The sequence below is a fragment of the Kryptolebias marmoratus genome, linkage group LG2, assembly GCF_001649575.2.
Source record: "Kryptolebias marmoratus isolate JLee-2015 linkage group LG2, ASM164957v2, whole genome shotgun sequence".
Taxonomy (NCBI): domain Eukaryota; kingdom Metazoa; phylum Chordata; class Actinopteri; order Cyprinodontiformes; family Rivulidae; genus Kryptolebias; species Kryptolebias marmoratus.
In genome coordinates this window covers 11,575,668-11,595,455 of record NC_051431.1, presented here as the reverse complement: position 1 = coordinate 11,595,455, position 19,788 = coordinate 11,575,668, and the positions used below count along the sequence as shown (strand labels likewise).

Here is a 19,788-nt window from a genome sequence, read left to right as displayed (position 1 = left end):
CTCTTTAGGCTCTTTATAGGGTGTTGTTTGGCTTCCATGGCTCTCAGTGGACGCAGCTGGAGCGGGCCATTGTGCTCGGACACGTAGGTGTGTTTTGTTGGGGAGGACTGGAGCAGCGTGCTGTGCATAAAGGATGCGGGATGGGACGCAGAGGCGGCAGGCAGGCGGCGGCGGGCGGGCGTGCGGCGGGAACCGGAGAGAGAGAGAGGCGACAAAAGCGTCGAAAAACAGCCAAAAAACCGCTTCGCGCGCGCCTCCGGTTTGTAGTTTGTGCTTTTAAAAACACCACCTGTTTAAAAGACGGAAAAAAAATAAAAACCCCGTCAAAAAATTGCCTAAAATTAACTTAAAAAGCCGGCGGAAACATCCCGGGTCGCCCAATGTTCAACCTTCCCCCCCAACGGTCCGTTCGGAAACAAACAAAAACAATTCCTTCGTTCTGCTCCGCGCGCGGAAAGATGCTCGTGCGGAATGGGTAGCAACGGTCAGAGGCACGCGCAGCTTCAGCACCACAGACAGCGCGCGCGCACACACACGCGAGACAGCCCCTGGCGCACAGCATTATGGGGAAAAAAAGAAGGAAAATAAATAAAAAACGGAAATCGTGAGGCGTTACTGCGGTCAAAACAGGCGGAAATACCTTGGCACGAGCGCTTATTTCTCAAGAATACGCTGCTAGTCAACATTTCACCTTGTTATATTTTTCAGCCCTGTTAGTAGACAAAGATTTGGGTCATTTATAGCCTGATTAATTAGCCTAACTAATATATTAATTTCCTTGAATGTGAGTAAATAAACAACTTAGATGACTTCAGCTGATAAGACTGACGGAGACTGAGACTTATATAGACGGCTGTTTTAGCATATAATCAAATCACACCTATTTTTTTATCTTTAATTTTAAAAGTAATTTCTTCTTAAAACAATCTGATGTCCAAAATAGCATCCATCCTATCCACTGTTACCAGTTCGGATATTTCAAATGTCATTTTTAGAACAAATAATGTTCCTTTACTGATCTTAAAGCAGATATACACAAATTTCTGTAAAATGAACATTTTGGATATGTGGATACTGAATACCATTGTCTTTTTCTTTCATCCTTTCCCTTTTCAGTTGTCATATATTTATATATTTTTATTTTAACATATCCAAAATGACAACTTCTCTTAGAAAAGATCCTGTTTCAGATATCTATAATGTTCTTTCGACATACTTGCCCTCATGAAATAAAAAAGTGACATTATTTGGGAAGAATGACGCTTCAATACTGGATGAAAATACTGGATGTGGAAGAAAAGCATTTTGGGATCTGAAATGTTCATCTTGACCTGAAATGATCTGTTGAAAATGATCTAAACAGATCTACTTCGAGGAGCCTATTATATGATACATGAGCTTGCCAGAGGGTAAGCCGGAGGCTGTAGAGATGAAGAGGAGGAAGACAGCGACCTCTAGGGGACATTTTGTTAATCACACATTAAATGAACTGTCAGAGAGCAGAAAATTGTGTGAAATTTAAACTGAACACATTTCATTTCCAATACATGAACACATTTCAAGTGCAGTTCAGAAGCTTGGCTGCCGTTTGAACAAATAGAAAGAAAGTAGAAATTTTGTACATCGCCTACAGAAATGTTCAGATAAAAGAGTAAACACGCAGACATATTCATATCTCATCCATCATATACAATAACATGTTTATTATGACGTATCTCATGGTTAAAATATGAAGCAAAAGCCAACATAACTGCAGCATTTAGGAAAATATAGCTTGTGTGGTGGATTGCTTTTTTTTAAATTAAACATATTTACTCATTTCTGCTGCTGGCAAAGGTGATGATGATGATTTTAACCCATCTCGGTTCGTCTGTCGGTTAGCAAAATATTTTGGATTTAACTGAAACTTTTAGAGTAATTACTGAATGTGGATCTATAACTCATAACCATTTGGAGTCAACCCAATTCAAGATAGCCGCCACAGCTAGTCAACTTTGGCCAACACAAACATGGCTACAACTCAGACAGTGTTACAGATATCGAGCTAGAAGTTGGCGTTAGCTGAGCATTATCCCCAACACGTACTCAGAGCACTACCCACTGTACAATACTTTTGGCACCAACTCTGTCTGTTAGCAAAATATCTCAAGAACCACAGAACAGATTTGAATGAAATCCTCAGAAAGTAACCACTGGATGTTCAGATCAACTTCTGGAGTCGACCCGATTCAAAATGGCCACAGCTGAGTGGCCGAAGCTACCACAAATATGACAGATGTGGAGGTAAAACTTGGTGTGGTAGTAGCTGAGAGTCGTTGCCAACACATACTCCGAGCTCGACTCATTCTGACAACCCCGTCTGTCTAAATGTGTCTCCACCTAAAGGCAGTGGCATCAGTCTATTAGCATCAAACAACATTATTTAGTTGCAACATGAGCAGAGATGTTGGAAAGATTTATTGATAAATGAGCTGCTTAATGTTCTCAGGGGAAACTTAGCTGCTGATACTTACAAAAAGCTGCGGAACGTGTCACACACATGGGTTCTAATGGGTCCATTACTGATATTATCATTAATATTTTCAAGCACACTTTGTTCAAATCCAGAACATCGTTTCCTCAAAGTCTTTAAAAACAACATCACAGTTTATGGTGTGTGTTTTGTGTTTTTTTTTTGCGGTTTCCTAAAACAATAAAAACATTTAAAATATTTACAGTGTAACAACATAAGGTGTACCTACAGTCCTGATGGCTCCTCTGAGGTGCTTCGCAAGAACGTCCTCGTAGAAAAATAAACGGCGCACCTGGTTCCGTCCTGTGCGAAATCATGTCTAACAAATCTATACATGGCTTTTTTTTTTTTTAAATAACAACATGTAAATGATCTGGATTTCAAGTGTGGGGATGGATAGAAAAAAAAGATCCGTCCTGTGGTAGAAAAGTTGACAAACAGCAGGTTTAGAGGTGGTAACGTCTACTCGAAAAAGCACAGATGCAGAGGCGAGAGATTTAAGTGTTCACCAAGGTTCTTCTGCTTCAATATTTGGCTTTGCTCACAGAACAAGGGGTCATCTTTTCCTACTTTAAACCATGACAGAAGAGGTATTTTAAGGTCAAAAATAAAAGGAAAAATTAACTATCACCACTATTTACTACAGCTGTCTATTTCTTGTTTTTAATTTGCACATTTTCGCTTATTTTTTTTAAAGTAAGGTCAACAAACTGCACCCATCTGAGAGGAATCTTTAAAAAATATAAAGGAAGTATAGGCAGCAGGATCCTCGTCTGTGGGAAATTGTGTAAGCACCATCATAAAAACTTGGCTGACATGCTCATGCCTTAAGCTCATAAAGGTTGTCAAATACATACCTCTAAAGTCCATTAAATAGATATGAAAACGATGCTCTGAGTGGCCTGCAGGCCGAGCAACATAAAACACAAAGAGTAGCGTGCTGGTAAGTCAAAGCTATGACACTAAAAAGGTGACTTTTCCCTGGCATCGTGGATTAAAGTGTTAAAATAAATAAAGCAACTGTTGCATATGCCCTGGCAAGATGATAATAAAAAAACAGTTCCAGTTAATGATAATCTGCAGTCCAGCATGAAGCAAAATACAAACTCTAGAAAGGAAACAGCTTATTTTCCGGAGAGTGTGTTAGGGTTGCTTACTGCCAAGTCTCTTAAAAACGCTGACAGCCTTGACGTCCATCTTGGCCCCCACGGGCTCCGCCCCCTCCGCGCCCCCAGCACCGGTGCTGCTGCTGACCTTGCAGCTCGCTATCGTGGATTTCTCCGGCGCTCTGGGCTTGGTGCTCGTCACTTTGTTGTCCTGTGTGTCGGCTGGCGCTGGGGACGTGATGGCGTTTGCGGCGGGTATCTTACCCAGTCTCTGGAGAATGCTAACTTTGGCGGGGGGGAGGCTTTTTGGAGACGGGGCGGAGGAGGAAGTGGGGGAATCGGAGGGAGGGAGTTTGAACTTCCCGCCGAGGCGTCGCAGGCTGGTGGGGGCTGCTCTCATGGCCGGCTCTTTCTTCTGGGGCAGAGGGGGCCTCTTGAGAACGCCAGCATACTGCAGGACAGAGCCGTCTCCATCGCTGTCCTCGTCGTCTTCGTCCATTATAGCAGCCACTGAGTTTCCTGGCTTCAGCGTGTCTTCATTCTCATCTCCTCTATCAAGGCGACTGAACACACCAGTCGGCTGTCAAAAACACGAGGACATGATCTCAGACTTCTCACCTTTACTTGGACTTCACAGCCTGCAGCCGAGGACATTCTGACCGCCTCACCTTATTATTACTAGTTGTTGTGTCTGCCATGGATTCGGCTCCGAGTCGTTCAAACACAGAGGTGCGCTTCAAACCTGTAGAAGAGAAAATCAAGACATGCAGTTTCACACAAACACAAACACTGACTCTGATTGTTTTACTTTTTTATTTTTTAAATATTTAACATCCACGCAAAAATTCAGTGCCCTCCTGATTGCAGAATACTGAGGGTGAAGAATGTTTTCATCGGGATGATTTTAAAAGTTGCTGGTTTATTATCACCTGCCAATGAAAGGCGGGTGATGATGGGGTTTTTGACTCTGTGTGTGTTTGCTTGCCATGTTAGCAAATAATCTCATGTTTCCAAACTAAACTTTCAAATAGTAATGACTGAATGCTCATTGACAACCGATTAACGTTTGGAGTCAAGCTGATTCAAGATGGGTGCCACAGCTGATTGACCTTAATGGCTACAGCTCTGTCAATTTTAAAGATATTAAGCAACTAAATAATGACAATAATTTTGTAACTCCAAGAGCTGATAAAACAATTGCAATTTGTGCAAAAATCGGGCAAATTAGTAACATAAAAGGCCGTTGTAAGAAGGGTAAATGATTAGTTTTGGAAAGAGGAGTGTTAGTAAAAGATCAAAGTCAAATAGGCTCTGATTTTTAGCCCCAAATCAGAGGCTTCAGTTAATCACAGAGGACATTTTATGATAGAATAAAGATGTTAATCAGTGTCATTAGTCACTCCCGCTGCTGGCGAGACCACTGGGTCAGGCCTACCTTTCTTGGCCTGCTGGGCCAGGATACGGCGTGTACGAGGCGTGGTGCCTTTGGGCATGTTGATGATGTACTTGCCTTCCATCTCAGCTGTCACACGCCGGCGCTTCACCGCTGGCAAACCGTTCCCCTCGTCAGCTGGCTGACTAACGACTGACAAAGAGATCCACACGTGAGAATTAGACAGCTGAGAGGAACAGCAGGCAAACGGCTGACGAGGAGAACGTGTCCAAATCACCTACCTGCTTTGTTGTTTTTGTTTGCCTGAGAGTTGGACACTGTGACGGAGAGCCGGTTGTCGGGTCGGCGGGCTGGAGTGGCTGGAGGGGAGTCATGGCTCAGAGCATTGGCAATCATACGTGTAGCAGCTGGAAAAAAAAACCCCACAGAGACTCTTGATAGACTGAGATTTTAGTTGTTTCATAAAAAAACCCAGCAGACCTTTTGGTTCTAGTTCCTCACTCTGAGAACCAAGCAGAAGGTGTAACCCAACAGAGGTGGAGCAAATAATGATAATAATCCTATTATATTACACTGTTCAGCTGGGAAGTCTCGACTGATGACATCCATGTGACTCTGACACACCTGAACATCGCTGCTGCACGCTCTAATGACAGCAGCAACTCACAGCAGAACAATGCACACCTCGACACTGCACAGGTTTTTCAAGAACGACTCGAGAAAAACTACAAAAGAACAACTCCCTGGAAGGTGTCTCGTGCACTGGAGAAACACCCGATTCTACGAAGCTCAGCCAAAGACCCAATAAGACCAAAAGTATTTGCTGCTCACACACGACAGGCTGAGAGGTTCCAATAACTGCTGATTTAACAAGAGCCTTGATAACCATTATATTATTACAATGTATTTATGACCCCTGTTTATATCTCATTGTAATCGTTAAAGCTAAATGTGCTGCTATTGGATAATTTTTAAAATGACTTGCTGTAACGCTTTTCAAAACTCCCCTCTTGCTCCCCAATGTTGAGCTCTAGACTGACAGGAGTCCTGGACTTTCAGTTTGTGGTAGACAGACTTTGTTTAACTAAAAAAACCTTGTCTTAAATAAAGAATTACATTTTGTTACTTACGAGTGTTGGCGGTTCTTCTGAGCTCAGCTTGGACACTTGTCTGTCCAGAGGAGATGGCCTCAGTTGCTATTTTGCACATATCCTGAAGAAAAACATGCAAAAAGAAAAGAAATATGACAAATTAGGTTCCTCAAAATGACTGGCGGAATGCATCATGATTTTGTTTTTGTCTAATAATGCAATAATGGCTTTTTAAAAATTCAAATAAACATTTGAAAAACTTTATTTTTAACTATGTAGAAGCAAAATTATTCACTTTTAGAGCCACAAGTTACGAGCTATACCCCTTAACTGCTTTTAATAGTTTTTTTGCTACATGTCTTTTAATATAAATGTGGTATCAGTGAGCCATTTTCAGCATTTCAATATGTAAAGGTTGACCTCACCTGCCTGTATACCTGCTTGGCATGTTTAAGAATGGCGATAATGTCACCTATGACTGTTATGCCCAGGTCCATCATGATGTCTTTACTGAGGTCCATCAGCATGTTCTTCTGAATTCTGTGGTTGTATTAAGAAGCAGGAAAATAATAATAATTAGGATAAAGAGCGTGCGTGCCTAAGATGTGTAATATCAACTTTTACGTATGCTTTAGGTTACCTGTTGTCCACAAAGGAAACAGCGTAAGTGACAGCAAGACCAGCCGGAATACCTGCATCCTTAAAAAACTGGATCCACTCTGAGGTGGCTGAAAAAAGCAAATAAAAAATTAAAAACAGTTCACATGAACAGAGATTCCATAAACCACCAAAAACGTCCTGATTTCATCTGATGATAGTCTGATGCTTATGTCACAGAAAACCAATCAGTATACAAAAGGAAATAAAGCAGTATTAGTAGCCTGAAGTATTCAACACAAATTGTGCAAACTGACCGGCAGGAGAAAGATGAAAAGAAGCTAAAATCACGATTCATTAGAGCATCAATAAGTAACACACCAATGAGCTCAAGCTTTTATTTATTCCTACTTAAATATGAGTTCATCCTCACTTCTGTCAGCCTGCTCCAGGGCAGCTGAGGCAACAACGTAGCTTACCACCATCAGTGTGTAAACGTGAGGATGAATGGGTGAATGATTGTAGTGTGAAGCGCTTTGGGGTCCTTGGACTAGACAAAGCGCTATACAAGTGCAAGCCATTTACCATTTTTATCCACCCAATATAGCTGTGCTAAACATGAACTTTAAACCTGTCTCGTGTTTTGGTATTTTAATTTTTAGACCTGTAATATAACATCATTTTACCTATTACTCAGATGTATTGTCTTTGCAGGGTAGTAGCTTGTAGAATAAAGAAAATTTCCCAAAAGTTTATTTGATTTGAGTGAAATAAGTCAAGCTCGGTTATACGACTGGTGACAGCAGTCATAACACTGCAGACTACAGCAGGGGAGCAGCCTCAAACCAAACCTAAATCTGAGGAGACAGCAGTGTGTTGAGGTTTAATACATGCTGACCATGAGCAGCTGGAGGTTATTTATATCACCAGTGACGAAACATCTTGTGCCTAAAGTTACAGATACAATATGAAGGGAGCACACCAGCTGCCTCAACAATAACCCTGACTGTTACTGAATGAGATCTGCGGTCCCGACACGAAACTCTGAGCTAATTTCTCATTTGACACCCAGGCGCCTTAGCAAGTCAGAACCACAAACAATAAAAGGCGAATAAACCGCCGAGCTATGTCGTTAGCGTATGATAATTTTGTTTTAAATCTAAAAGTATGTTTGCCAAAACAGCTCGCATACTTCACCTACTCAAGGGTTAGGCTAGCCCAAATCAATGGCTTGATTTATTTATTAATGAATACAGAATTATTTATTTAAAATAACGCAAAACTCTTTACGGATGTACGTTAGCATCTATGCTAGCACTCGCCGGTTTTGAATTAAAACGAGCTAAAAGCGACCCGTTCCCCGCACCCTCAACGAGTTAAAGTTTTACGGCAAAAGTTAGGAATGCATGCGGAGGCCATACCTCACAAATTATTACTTAAATAGTTTATATTTCCCTGCTAAGTGTGTTTCTCGCCGGGCCTCAGTGCTCTCTCTCGCTCTCACCTGTTGTCACGGACGCCATGTTTACAGAGAATGCGTCTCAGCGCTCACTGTGACGTAACATCCGGTGTTGTGCCGGAAAATGTACCCCCACCGTGAAAAGCGCCCCCCGTATCTTGGAAACTTAGCTTGCTAATAAAACCCAATTTACTCAGCCTATATAACCTAATCAAACAATTAAGGGTAACAATGTGCTTACAATAATTTGAAAAAAAACTATTTACTTTCTCTTTTTTTTTTTTACTTTTTCTTGATTTATCAGTTTTAAAAAGGTACTTGGGTTGCGCTTTCCGTGTCCTTTGACGGCAGGGGTGCACTTTCTGTTACAACACCGGAAGTAGCGTGACCCCTCAGAACGTACATGACGTTCTTTACGTAAAAGAACGTCATGTGATATTGACTTTCTTGTTGTTTTTTACGGTCGCTAGGAGACGACAGAGTCTGGTAACTCACATAAAACCAATTTGGAACTCTGTTATAAATATTACTAAAAATACAAAAAGGTTTAAGTCTGAAAGGAGTCTAGTAAGTTTATTATTCAAAACAAAACAAAAACAAAAAACAAAAAGTTTCAGGGGCATAATAGTTTTTTGGAGAAGAATTAAAAAAAACTTGGGTTTTAATCAATTTAGTCATAAAATAAACACAGAAATAAAACTAACACCAGGTAAAAGAGGGGAAAAAAGAAATCAGGCAGCAACAACATCATTAGTTCGTTTATAAGTATATATAAGCATCCAAATACGTGTTTCATTTGCTACACCTGGACATATTGTAAAGTCTTTTAATGCTTGAATATTTAAAACCCATATAATGAACATTTTATGGTCAGTTTTCAAGACCTCACATGACCAGCAAACTAAAACTCAAGCAGCAACAGTTGGCTAATGACTTTTCTTTACAAAATGACAATTTTGTACCAGCCAAAAAATAAAAAATAAACACAGTGAAGCAAATCAGGGCACATTTATCATTTAATAATTTCTTTATTTGTGTAATTTTTCAGAAAGTAAAAATGAATGGCATTTAGTCAAAATCATCAATAAAAGAGATGCCAGCTTTTGAAGCCAGAAAAAAAACTTTAAAATGTAAACTTTTTAAAACAGAAAAAAATAAAAAAATAAAAGGGGGTGCAGGGCCCAAAATATGGATTCAGAGAAGCAGCGAGTAGAAGCGACACAGGAAATATCAAACATTTTGGTCTTCTTCAAGAGAATAAATGAGAATAAGGCAAAAACAGGACAACAGTACTCTTTTTTTTTTTTTGAGTTTTTGCAATTTATGTGCTCAAAAAAACCCAGAAAGTTTTCAATCCATGCACCTTACAGTATAGTATATGATTTATTCAAGTTTCTTTGGGCTTTTCACTTGTCTAATCTAAGAAATAAAATAAAAAAAATTCACATTTTTTTATACTTTAATCAATTTTAAAGGTGACTAAATGGTCATTTCGCTCCCATCTTAAAAGAAATACAATCCGTAAAGAGAATAAAGGCTTTAGAGTCCTGACACACTCTACACAATCAATACATGAAAAAATAAATATATATATATATATATATATATATATATATATATATATATATATATATATATATATATATATATATATATATTTCTAAATATTGTTGTATACGACTCTCTCAAAATAAATGTTATTTTAAATATTTATTTCCTTTTTAATACTGTAACAAAAGCTGATAGGTAGAGCAATACATCATCACACTGGACATGTAGCAGTCAGTCTGATTACTGCAGATTTTGCTACATTATGTTCATCCAAGAGGATTTGAAGTATTGCATTTCATAACAGGGATAAAATATGAAGTCAGCGCATGTGGGAACTGTGGGAGGAAAAGAAAAATATAGGAACACATCAAAACATTCACCTCATCATAGAAAAATAGGAAAGCTCTTGGTTGTTAATAGCCATTGTACAGTACATGTAGACGCAGGGAGGCTGTGGAGCGCTCATTTCCCTTCTCCAAGAGATTTGCAAAGTATTTCATTTCTTTTCTTTTTCTTTTTTGATTGTACACTTGCAGAATTTTAAAGCAAACCAAAATAAACCCAATGAAAGCTCCTTCTGAGATGAGTTTATCTCTCTTAAAGGTGAAGGAGGCGAGGCGATGGTGAAACCACAGATTGATTACTGAGCTGTCAGAGATTTTTCGTCTTTTTTTTGTCATTTCTGCTGAATATTCACCTGTTATTGGCTTCTAATCGGAGTCAAGTAATGTTTTCTTTGCCAGTAACGCGTTACCGCCTCATCTTTTTGAGTCAAATATAAGTAGCACCACAAAAACCTATGTACATGAGAACTATTGAACGTGTTTTATGCTTATGCTGACACCAGTACATATGTTTGTTTTTGTTTGTTTTTTTGTCACATTTGCATTTGGAGGAAGTCAAAAAAAGGCATCTCCAGCATTTTTTTTTCTTTACAAACACAGCTCTTATTCAACATTAGAAAAGAACAACAACAACAAAAAAGAGAGGTCTGTCCATTTTCTGACCACCGGGAGCCACTTTGGAAGAAACATTTGTGTAATTAATCCTCCTGTTGCTTTGATTTAACGTGTTTATTTAATGGAAATAAAGCTTCTCATTCAGCAAATACAATCACAAGTTCCTTTTTTTATTATTGTTATTATCTGGAAACAACAGAGTGAACTGACAAGGCTGTTGGTTCTCCTTCAGAGACTCATTTCTGACACTTTGGACCCAAACAGGAGCAGCGAAAAGCTGCTGCCCGAAACACTGTATGCAAAAACAAAACAAAAAATCAAGTGGCATCGTGGTGTCAGTAGCTTTGGGACAGACCTCACTGAGAAAAAAAAACAAACCAAACAGAACAGGAAGGCGCTTACTACGACCTTCTATAACATCATACATTAAATGTAACTCGGATAGTGCTTTATATTGTTTATAAAACATAAATACACATCGACAGAGGCAGTGACATCGTGCTTCATGTTCAGGGACTTTAAATTCATTATAGTCTCTCTTTTTTTTTTGTTTCTCCATTATAAAAATATTCATATTTTTTTAAATATTTATTTTACCTTAGTCTTCATTGACAAAAATATCCTGTTTATATCTGCAGACATTCAGAGTTTACAATCATGGCACATACATTTACACACATACATGTTCAGATGTATGTGCGTACAGACATGTTTGTTTGTGTTTTTTTGTTTTTGTTTTTTTTTTTGTGCACAATATGCCTCCAAAGTTGCCAAATAAAATATACATATAAAATAATAATAAAATAAAATGTTACAAAGATAATAGCAACAGCGGAAAATAATAAAACACAAAGGAAATGGCAACAGCACGAGAGAGAAAAGCAGAACAAGGGATCACAAAAACAAACATAAACAATAAAAATATATATATATATATATATATAAAACAGTTTTCACTCAAACAATACAGGAAAAAACAAATTCTACAAGTTCACAGGCGAAGAAAAGGACGCTCACTCCACAACATCAGCCCACATGTTCTCTCCATTTGAATTTTTCTCTTTTTTTTGTTGTTGTTGTCGTTTTTTTTGCCCCCCACCCCGGGTGTCGCTTTTGTGCTCGATCTCCACATCAACCTGAACAAAGAAAGAAATAAACGGGCCAGGTGCCTCAGAGTGGACTCGCTCACAACAAAGAGGCCACCGAGCCCAGTCTGTAGAGGTTGTCTGAAACACTTTTTTTCTTTTTTTTTAAATTAAAAATGAATAAAAGTCCCTCCTGTGAATGGAGGCTCACGTCTGATAAACTCTCAGCTGCGACCAAACGTCGGTTTCTTCAGCTCAGAGGCGTGAAAGCGATGGTTTTTCTGATGGCACAAGTGCTGTCTTGTCTCTTTTTTGTCTTTCTCTTGTTTTTGCTTTGTAATTATACCATTTGGCTCTTTTTTTTTGAGTGTGCGTGTGTATGTGTGTGTCAGCTTTTGACACCCAAAGATGGACGACCAGGACTCTCTCCATCAGGGTCAAACTGTGTCCTTGTCTCCTGCGCCCCTTTCCTCGGTTTCTTTCTGCTCTCTGTTTCTACGACAGACGCCTCTAATCTTTCGTTCTTCGCGAAAAAAAAAATGGCTCAGCGGGAGATGAAGGCATCCATCTTTATGTGCGTCTGTGCGCGTGTTGAACGTATGTTCACGACAAAGATCTGAGCACGTGAGCTCCAAGGAGAGAGGTTTCTTCTGTTTGTGGCCGGGTTGAGTCCGTATCCTTGAATGACACGGTGCAAAAACAAACAATGGGGAATGTTAGGTGTGCCGGCTTTCACTCAAGGTCCCAAGGGCTCTCAGGGGTCTTCGGGCTCTCAGGGGTCGAAGACTTCAAAGAGAGGGAGAAATATAGAGACAGAAGAGGAGAAAACAGAGATGGGTAGAGATGGGTTGCATGGCAGGTAGGCAGACGGCAGAAGAGATTTCTCTTTCTTTTTTTAAATTCATTTAATTTTTCTTTTCCTTAAAGGTGAAAGAAGAAAGCACAAGGTTTAGACGAGGCTCTGACACTCAGACCTCCAGCGTGTCAAGTCCAAGCAGCAAAATGAAGACGAAGCAGAGAGAAGCCGAGCAGATGAAGAGTTACGGGTGAGCGAGCAGTCTGTCTCCCATGAAAAGACCCTGAACAAAATGTCTTCGGCCCCCCTATTTCAGATCTGCACAAATACATTCAACGAGAGGGAAGCAGGGAAAAAAACAAAACAAATAGAAATAATAATGGGAAAAGAATGAAAAGCAAGAGCACTAGCAGAGAGGCAACCGACAGAGGGAACAAGTTAGGGGCACTGGTGCGTGTTGGGGTGTAGCATTACATGTTTTATTTTACTCAATGAGAGTATTTGAATACAAGAATTCATTGTGAATCAATGTGGTAACTCAGAGCACTTCAAATTGGTAACTTGGACTTTTCGTAGCTCTGTTTTTCTTACTCATTAATCATGCTCTGTTGCTAGCATTGAGCTAAAACACAAAAGAGTCACTCCCTTGTTTCAGCCCAATGTTAAAGGTTAGATCTGATGTGCAAGATTTTGTCTTTTTCTTTTTCTATGGCTCTGAACTGGAATATTCGTTTTCCAACGTGTAAACTTTGACCCAATCAGGTTCGAACGATTGGCTACGTTTTGATCCTCGTTCTGTGAGGCTGACTGGCATGGGGGCGTGTCTCAGCCTCTGCCTCCAGTGAGCGCCGTGTGTGTGTGCTTGGCAATATGTGCGTGCATGTGTCTGTCGGTCAGTCAGAGCGCCAGCAGCGAAGGCGAGTTCAGGGAATCAGATGACTGCTCGCTACTGCTGTTCCGCTGGTTGGCACTGACCCCGCAGGCTCCCTCTGGGTAGGTGAACACAAATGAAGATGTGTATGAGGTGCTGTAACTGCCAATGGCCGCATCGTCATGGTTAACACCACCACCACTGTCACTGGCCATGAGGCATGGCCCACCAGGTGCTGGCTCACTTGAGCCATAGTAAGAACTAGAAAACTCTACCTCCTGCATCATCCCTGCTTGAGGCTGCTGCTGCTGCTGGACTTGCTGCGGCGGCTGCAGGACCGGAGGCTGTGGCTGTGAGGAGGCCTGGTGGGCTGAGTAGGCAGGAGGGAGATAGAAAGAGTCTTCCTTCACAGTCAAGCCCACGATGGAGACGGGAGGAGGTTGTAAGGACTGGGGAGGGATCTGGGACTGCACGGGAGGGAGCTGCGCTGAGCCCTGCTGAGCCTGCTCCTGATAGGGAATCTTGCAGTTTGGCTGGTGGGCCACCAGGACAAACTCCAGGCGCTCTTTCTCCTTCTGCAGCTCCGAGATCTCAGCCTCCAGCTCCGCTTTCTCCTCCTCCAGGATGTCGGTCTCCTGAGCGAGACAATGTGGGGCAGGGGAGAGACGAGGGGGAAAGGGAGACGCAGAAGACAGAGACAGCATGAGAACGTTAGCCGCATCACCTAAAGGGATGGTTATCAACCTTTTGGAGTGGGGTTCTGCAGAAAGGCTTTGAACAATTAACATCTTACCTGTCGTAGATACTTCTTCAGTGTGGAGAAACTGAGTTTAATTCTGACCTGACTGGTGAGCTAACAAAGGCGGAAGGTAAAATCTAGTTTTAGATGCGTGGCATCGCAGACATGAATCAAAATTCATGCTGGAAGTCAGTTTTGCTAACGTTAATCTGGGCCGCTGCTTTAAGAGAGTCGGCCACTCGGTGCTGTTTGTCCCATCAGAGTTACCGTAGCTTCCTAAAATACATCATTTTAATCTTTTCTTTATTGAACCCTGGTGGAAGTTGAAGTTATCGTAACAAAAAATGTTTCAGCAATGGTTTTTATTTACGTAAACGTGAATCATTGTCATTTAGGTTTTAAGATAATCTTAATGAATCATAATTAAATTTAATTTTTGCTGGTCTAGGACAGGCTAGTCCAAGACCAAGATGGATTGTTGCTGTCTTGAAACAAACACCAGTTGTTCCAAAAGCAATTTTATAAACTTTTACATCACCATCAGTTTTTTTTTCTTGACCAGGGGTTAAAATAACTGCACAGTGCTGAAGTGGTGATGATGTAAAGGTTCTTAAAATAGAGCTAGCATGAACTACTATGAGATCTTTGAGTCAGAATGAAACCATTTCTCCAAACTGGGGTCATTCGAAACGCTTTCTACAACAAGTTAAATATTAATTGTCCGCAACCTTTCCACAGAACCCCCACATTAAAAGATCTGAAGTATCACTTTAGTTGTTTGCATTTATAGCAGAATGCTTTCCTTCCTCTCAGGGAACATATGAGCTGCCTCACAGAAAACTCTCTTAATTACACTAAACATCACAGGTACAGTAGTCTCTCCTAAAAATCACGATTGCCTTTCACCAACAAACTAAACACCTGATTGCGATAAACTCTCCAACACACAAATGTAAACGATTATTACCATCCCTCCCGAGGCAACTGGAGGTTACTAAGAGTCTGTAATTATAATCATCCCCCATTCTGCAGCTGAAACACGGCAGAACTCACCGACTGCAGTCTGTCTGTGAGTTCCCGTCTGCGGTTTCTGCATTTGGCAGCAGCCAGCTTGTTCCTCTCTCGACGGACGCGCCGCTTCTCCTCCTCCTCAGGTGTTAGCTACGAGAGAAGAAATAAACTGGTTAGCAGGGGAGCTCTGTTTCTGCTTTATTTTAAAAATGTAATTATCAGTCTTTCCCTGTATGTGTTTTCAGAGGGCCTTCAGTCAGCAGTGTAGATTTATTTTGGCCCTTAAAGCCATCTTAAAATCAGGGTGAAGATGATTTGGATTATTTACTTTTTTTTTTTTTTGGTTCCCATGTAAGCTGTTTACCTGCGCTGCATGTGTGACATGCAAAGAGTCAACAAACAAACGGCTCAAGCACACAAACTTACTAACACACCAACATCTCCATCTTCACTCACAGACTCGTCTCGTGCCCGGCGGGTGCGGGGTCTGGACTGGCGGATGGGGCCCGGAGCTGGCCCCGGGGCCTCCGAGCTCGGAGGCGTGAATCCGGACACCGACGAGTAGCTGGGGCCCGGCAGGTCGTACGGGTCCACTAGCGACACCGGCTGCGCCATGGTTGTGGTGCCGGTGGAGACGCTCTGCCCAGAGGCCTGGGAGGAGATGAGGGTCGGCTGGACCATCCACTGCAGGTCCTGGCTGGTGGTTATGGCGGTTACGGTAGGCACGAACGAACCGGGCATCTCAGCTCCACCACTGCTCCCTGGCCCACTGCCCACGATACTCAGGCCAGCACCCGCTGACACACACTCCTGCAGAGAGCAGTTAAACTTCACTGAACAGGAAACCATCACACACACACACACACAAGTCCGTCCATTTCCACGAGGCCCCCGGAGAAAGACCCGGGCTGCAAACTGAGTCAGAACGAGTTCGGGCTGCAGCGCAAAAACGTGAAATTATTCAGAGATTTGTGAAAAAAGGAGTCCATAAAGACACCAAATTACCATATAATGTTCGTAATATACCTTTAAAGCAACAGGTATGTCTTCAGAAATAATCTATGGTTTTATAACCCTTATATTGTCCCTGGAAATTGACCGTTTTTCTCTGCTGGCTGCCACAACGCAGGGAAATCCCTTCGTATAATTGTCCCTGGGAAGTTTGGGAATGCCCCTTTTATAAATAAAGGGATGGAGTTCACTCCTAAACAACAAAAGTCCAGCTTTCAAACCTAAACTCAACTTGCTTGTTAAAAAGCCAAGTGATAAAAATCGTCAAATTTCAACAAACTAATTATTTTGAAGCTTCTGAGATGGAGAGTTTGAAAAAATAATAATAACTTCATGTCAATGAAGTCCTCACTGTGGCTCATTTTGCCAGCATGGATCACATATTAGAAACATCAATCAGTTGTTTTATTAAATAAAACTCTGGCAGCGATAAAGGGGTAGGCATTACCTTAAGAAAGTGTGGACTCTGACCGTCCATTTATTGCAAATAACATTAAAACTCAACCAGAATGCTGTGTCATGTAGCCATTTTTATCTAAAACATAAATTAAGATATGCCTTTATACGAAACCTCTCAGGGACAAACAACTTTTTCTGTATGAAGGATTAAAATGGATGAGTTTAAATTAAAATTTAACAGCTTTTAAGATGCTATTCTGGTTAATTAGTTGGTGGTGATGGGTGTTATCTTTCAGTTTTGTTCAGCATTTTTAACATTTTAGGTCCATCTGAGAAAAAGGGCAATTAGCTGAGGCTGTGGAAGCCATTAGGGATCCTGTAATTAAATTAAATTTAATTAATTAATTAATTAAATCTGAAGATCAGTTACATAAAATAACTCTTATAGCAAAAAAGGGGGGAGGATTCAGCATTCAGTCACAAATGAGAGGGTGAGGTTCAAAGGGAAAGTTTGAAAACAGAATTTATAAGTTTTTTTATTGCTGAGTCACCGCGTTTTATAAATGGGTCTAAAAATGTACACATGGGGGGAGTCTTCTTCTTCCTTTCTTTTTTTCCTGGTTTATTTTAGCCCCATAAAGGAGCCGACACTCGTTAATATTCATTTAGAAGCGCGTGAAGTCATTGGAGGACGCCCCCGGACTCCGACCAATCAGCTCTCCTCCCCTACCCCGTGCTCCCGCCTCCTTCCTCTCCCCTCCTCCGTCACACCCCCGGTGTTCCCCTTGGCAACGCGACGTAGCGCTCCAAAATAGAACGCGCATTTACGTCACGGCGAAGCGGAGCGCGCGGAAGGAGAGAGAAGCGGTTAGAAGCCGGGGGAAGGAAAAGGAGGAGGGGGCGGGGCTTCTGCGGTCTGACGTAGGGAGTTCCAGCCGCTCCGTCCTCCGCTCGGAGCGGCGCGGAGGACGGAGAACACCGTCAGACCGGCTGCTGCACGCGACAAAACCCGGCTGCTTTCCCCACCAGCCGCGCTCCCATGTAAAACACCGATAATGATAATAAAATACCACAATTTGACTAAGTTCCTTCTCATATTTCTCTTATAATCACACAGATTTAACATAATTAAGCTACTTGCTTTTGTATGGTTTGTTCTATAGTTGCACTGGCAGCCTGTTAAACTATATATCATGGTTAAATATATATTTATATGTCTGCTTTTAGACAAGCATGTAGGATATAGAGCACGCATTAAAGTTTGTTTATGATCAGATGTGTCGCACGAGCGTGTGTTCGTCTTACCTGCGGAGCAATGGTAGTGGGCGGGCTCCCGAAGGAGTCCACTGAGGACAGGTACTGGGACTCTATGGACGGAGACGAGCTTCCACGGGATCCGCTGTCGGGGTCGCCGGGGAACCCTTGGTACATCTCCCCGGAGGGGCCGAAGGGGAACGCGACACCTGCGGGAACCGGAGGGCGTCCGATGTCACCTGCAGCGGGGCCGGGGCGGCAGCACACACGGAGAGGGGGGGTTACAGAGGGACGGGGGTGGAGGGGGGGATGTCACCGGCAAGTGGGGTGAACCAGAACTAGCTCAGCCCGGTCTGTGTTTGGATTAAGGGTTAATGGTTACCTGAAAGCCTCATGGACGAGGAAAATACTTTGATATGAATGTCTCACTGGCTTAAAAGGCTAATTATCATTTTTACTTATTTTTAAATACATGCACTATTAAAAGGCTCCTACGTGCAGCGGCACACACGTTTCGGCTCTTACCGTCAAGCTTTTTGGTATTTCCCGGCGAGATGCTCCTGGTTTCTTTCCAAAAAAGTTGCATGAATAAACTTAATCCAATCCTTCCCCCTCTGCTTCTAGAGGGAGAAAGTGCTGCTGTTGAAGAACTCCTCTGCCGGGTTTTTTTTTTATCTGTAAGGGGGGGTTTGGGTTGTAAAATCCTCTCGCTTTCTCCCCCCGCTGGTAAAGGGTAAATAAAACGCGCGGTTATAGATCCATGGAGTCCGGTAACGGAGCGGCCCCGTGTTACGGTGCGCCGTAGTAGATCTTGTCTTATGAATGAAGCCATCCGCTCGAGTATAACCAGGGCATTTCTTAGAGCTCAGGCCCCGCCCCGAAGTTCCGATGACGTACATGCCCATATTTGTCTCGGTGTTGTGTTTGGTATCCTTGGTGACGTTGAGGGATTCCCTCTCCCACTGAATGGACCAGAAGCTTACCGGCGGATAATAATAGATTTTTTTTTTTTTAAATCACAGGCACAAGATATTTCTCACCGTCTGCCAATGTCTGAGAGGAAATTTTAAGAAACTTCATGGTGATAAATATGGAAAGTATCTATTTAGAGCTGCATGTGCGTTTGAGATAGGAATATTTTTAGGTCATGGGTATATATATAAGCTGCTATAATAACCCCTTAATGCCTATTTTACCTATTATGGAACCATGAGTGTAATAAGCGATAACATAATTAATAAGTGATCCCACATTAAACATAAACTGGAAGATGGGAGACATTTAAGCCAGATGCTTGTGTTTCTCCGGGACGGAATCCCGTGCAAAGAGGAGGAGGGGGAGAATCCTGCTTAAGTTTCCCAGGACACGCCCTGGGGGGCTCCTGTGAGTTTGTAAGGACCTGGTGAAAGAAAAGCCTTCCTCCTCCTCCTTGGTTTCTGCCTGTAGCCCAAAGCCAGGTGTCCCACGAGCGGATTACCTGCGAACTATTATAATAATAACAATAACAAATAAAACACCCTGACTTCTGAACAAGCAGCGTGTACAGTGGGCCGCAGTGACGGAAATCAGAGCTTGCCACTACACACACACACACACACAAAGTGATTCATTTTGAAGCCTACATGCAGGACACCAGAGGGAATGTGGCAGGTGGGAGGTTTGCCCGCGGGGAAGGGGAGTCGCATCGGCTAAATGCGGGAAGCAATGAATTAAAAATGTTAAAAAAAAAAAATCCGCTGATGTCAGTGCGTCGCGGGGCGGGCATGCTGCTGCGAGAGGGTCACGGCTCCTACAGCTGATGTGTGAGCGCAAAAAAAAGGGAAGAGTTGGGGATAACAAGTTATTAGTCAGAGCTGCAACAACGTCAGAGACGAGGATTCACGGAGGAACGTTGTGTCCCGGACTCCCGTTAACGGAGCTGCCGCCGCCGCCGCCGCCTGAAACCCGGGATGAC

The 19,788-nt window shown here is 42.1% G+C and overlaps 3 protein-coding genes across 8 annotated transcripts in view; all 3 read right to left on the bottom strand.

Moving 5' to 3' along the window:
• ttc9b (tetratricopeptide repeat domain 9B) overlaps nucleotides 1-618 on the bottom strand; it is a gene marked incomplete in the record, with an annotated part of 29,727 nt that extends 29,109 nt beyond the window's left edge. The window contains 1 exon segment of the mRNA XM_025007738.2: nucleotides 1-618. Coding sequence (XP_024863506.1) covers nucleotides 1-128 — 128 coding nt within the window.
• Nucleotides 619-2,437: 1,819 nt separating this feature from the next.
• lg2h19orf47 (linkage group 2 C19orf47 homolog) lies at nucleotides 2,438-8,247 on the bottom strand. Of its 3 annotated transcripts, none has more exons than XM_017424627.3 (8): nucleotides 8,204-8,247; nucleotides 6,743-6,830; nucleotides 6,528-6,642; nucleotides 6,142-6,223; nucleotides 5,293-5,418; nucleotides 5,054-5,203; nucleotides 4,287-4,360; nucleotides 2,438-4,198 (listed from the first exon to the last, which is right to left on the bottom strand). In XM_017424627.3, exons 1-8 carry the CDS (start codon nucleotides 8,220-8,222, stop codon nucleotides 3,656-3,658), a joined length of 1,197 nt encoding a protein of 398 aa, XP_017280116.1. In that variant the 5' UTR covers nucleotides 8,223-8,247; the 3' UTR covers nucleotides 2,438-3,655. The 3 variants fall into 3 exon arrangements, with proteins under 3 accessions (XP_017280116.1, XP_024863479.1, XP_017280117.1); XM_025007711.2 differs by having other exon boundaries at nucleotides 5,129-5,203; XM_017424628.3 differs by having other exon boundaries at nucleotides 8,121-8,223.
• Nucleotides 8,248-10,817: 2,570 nt separating this feature from the next.
• fosb (FBJ murine osteosarcoma viral oncogene homolog B) lies at nucleotides 10,818-18,665 on the bottom strand. 4 transcript variants are annotated; one of them, XM_017424625.3, is made up of 6 exons: nucleotides 18,360-18,664; nucleotides 17,886-18,073; nucleotides 15,597-15,980; nucleotides 15,213-15,320; nucleotides 13,696-14,055; nucleotides 10,818-13,538 (listed from the first exon to the last, which is right to left on the bottom strand). In XM_017424625.3, the coding sequence occupies exons 1-6, from the start codon at nucleotides 18,418-18,420 to the stop codon at nucleotides 13,473-13,475; spliced, it is 1,167 nt and encodes a 388-aa protein (XP_017280114.1). In that variant the 5' UTR covers nucleotides 18,421-18,664; the 3' UTR covers nucleotides 10,818-13,472. The 4 variants fall into 4 exon arrangements, with proteins under 4 accessions (XP_017280114.1, XP_037836940.1, XP_017280112.1 ...); XM_037981012.1 differs by having other exon boundaries at nucleotides 10,818-14,055; nucleotides 17,886-18,187; nucleotides 18,360-18,665; XM_017424623.3 differs by having other exon boundaries at nucleotides 10,818-14,055; nucleotides 18,360-18,665.
• Nucleotides 18,666-19,788: the final 1,123 nt, after the last annotated feature.

Coding starts and splice junctions, on each gene's coding strand:
- lg2h19orf47 (XM_017424627.3), bottom strand. Junction 5,204..5,292: donor AAACAAAAACAACAAAGCAG/GTAGGTGATTTG, acceptor TCTCTTTGTCAG/TCGTTAGTCAGCCAGCTGAC. Junction 4,199..4,286: donor CAACAACTAGTAATAATAAG/GTGAGGCGGTCA, acceptor TGTTTTTGACAG/CCGACTGGTGTGTTCAGTCG.
- fosb (XM_017424623.3), bottom strand. CDS start 18,420: ATGCAACTTTTTTGGAAAGAAACCAGGAGCATCTCGCCGGGAAATACC. Junction 18,074..18,359: donor AAATACCAAAAAGCTTGACG/GTAAGAGCCGAA, acceptor GCCCCGCTGCAG/GTGACATCGGACGCCCTCCG. Junction 14,056..15,212: donor TCACAGACAGACTGCAGTCG/GTGAGTTCTGCC, acceptor TGTCTCGCTCAG/GAGACCGACATCCTGGAGGA.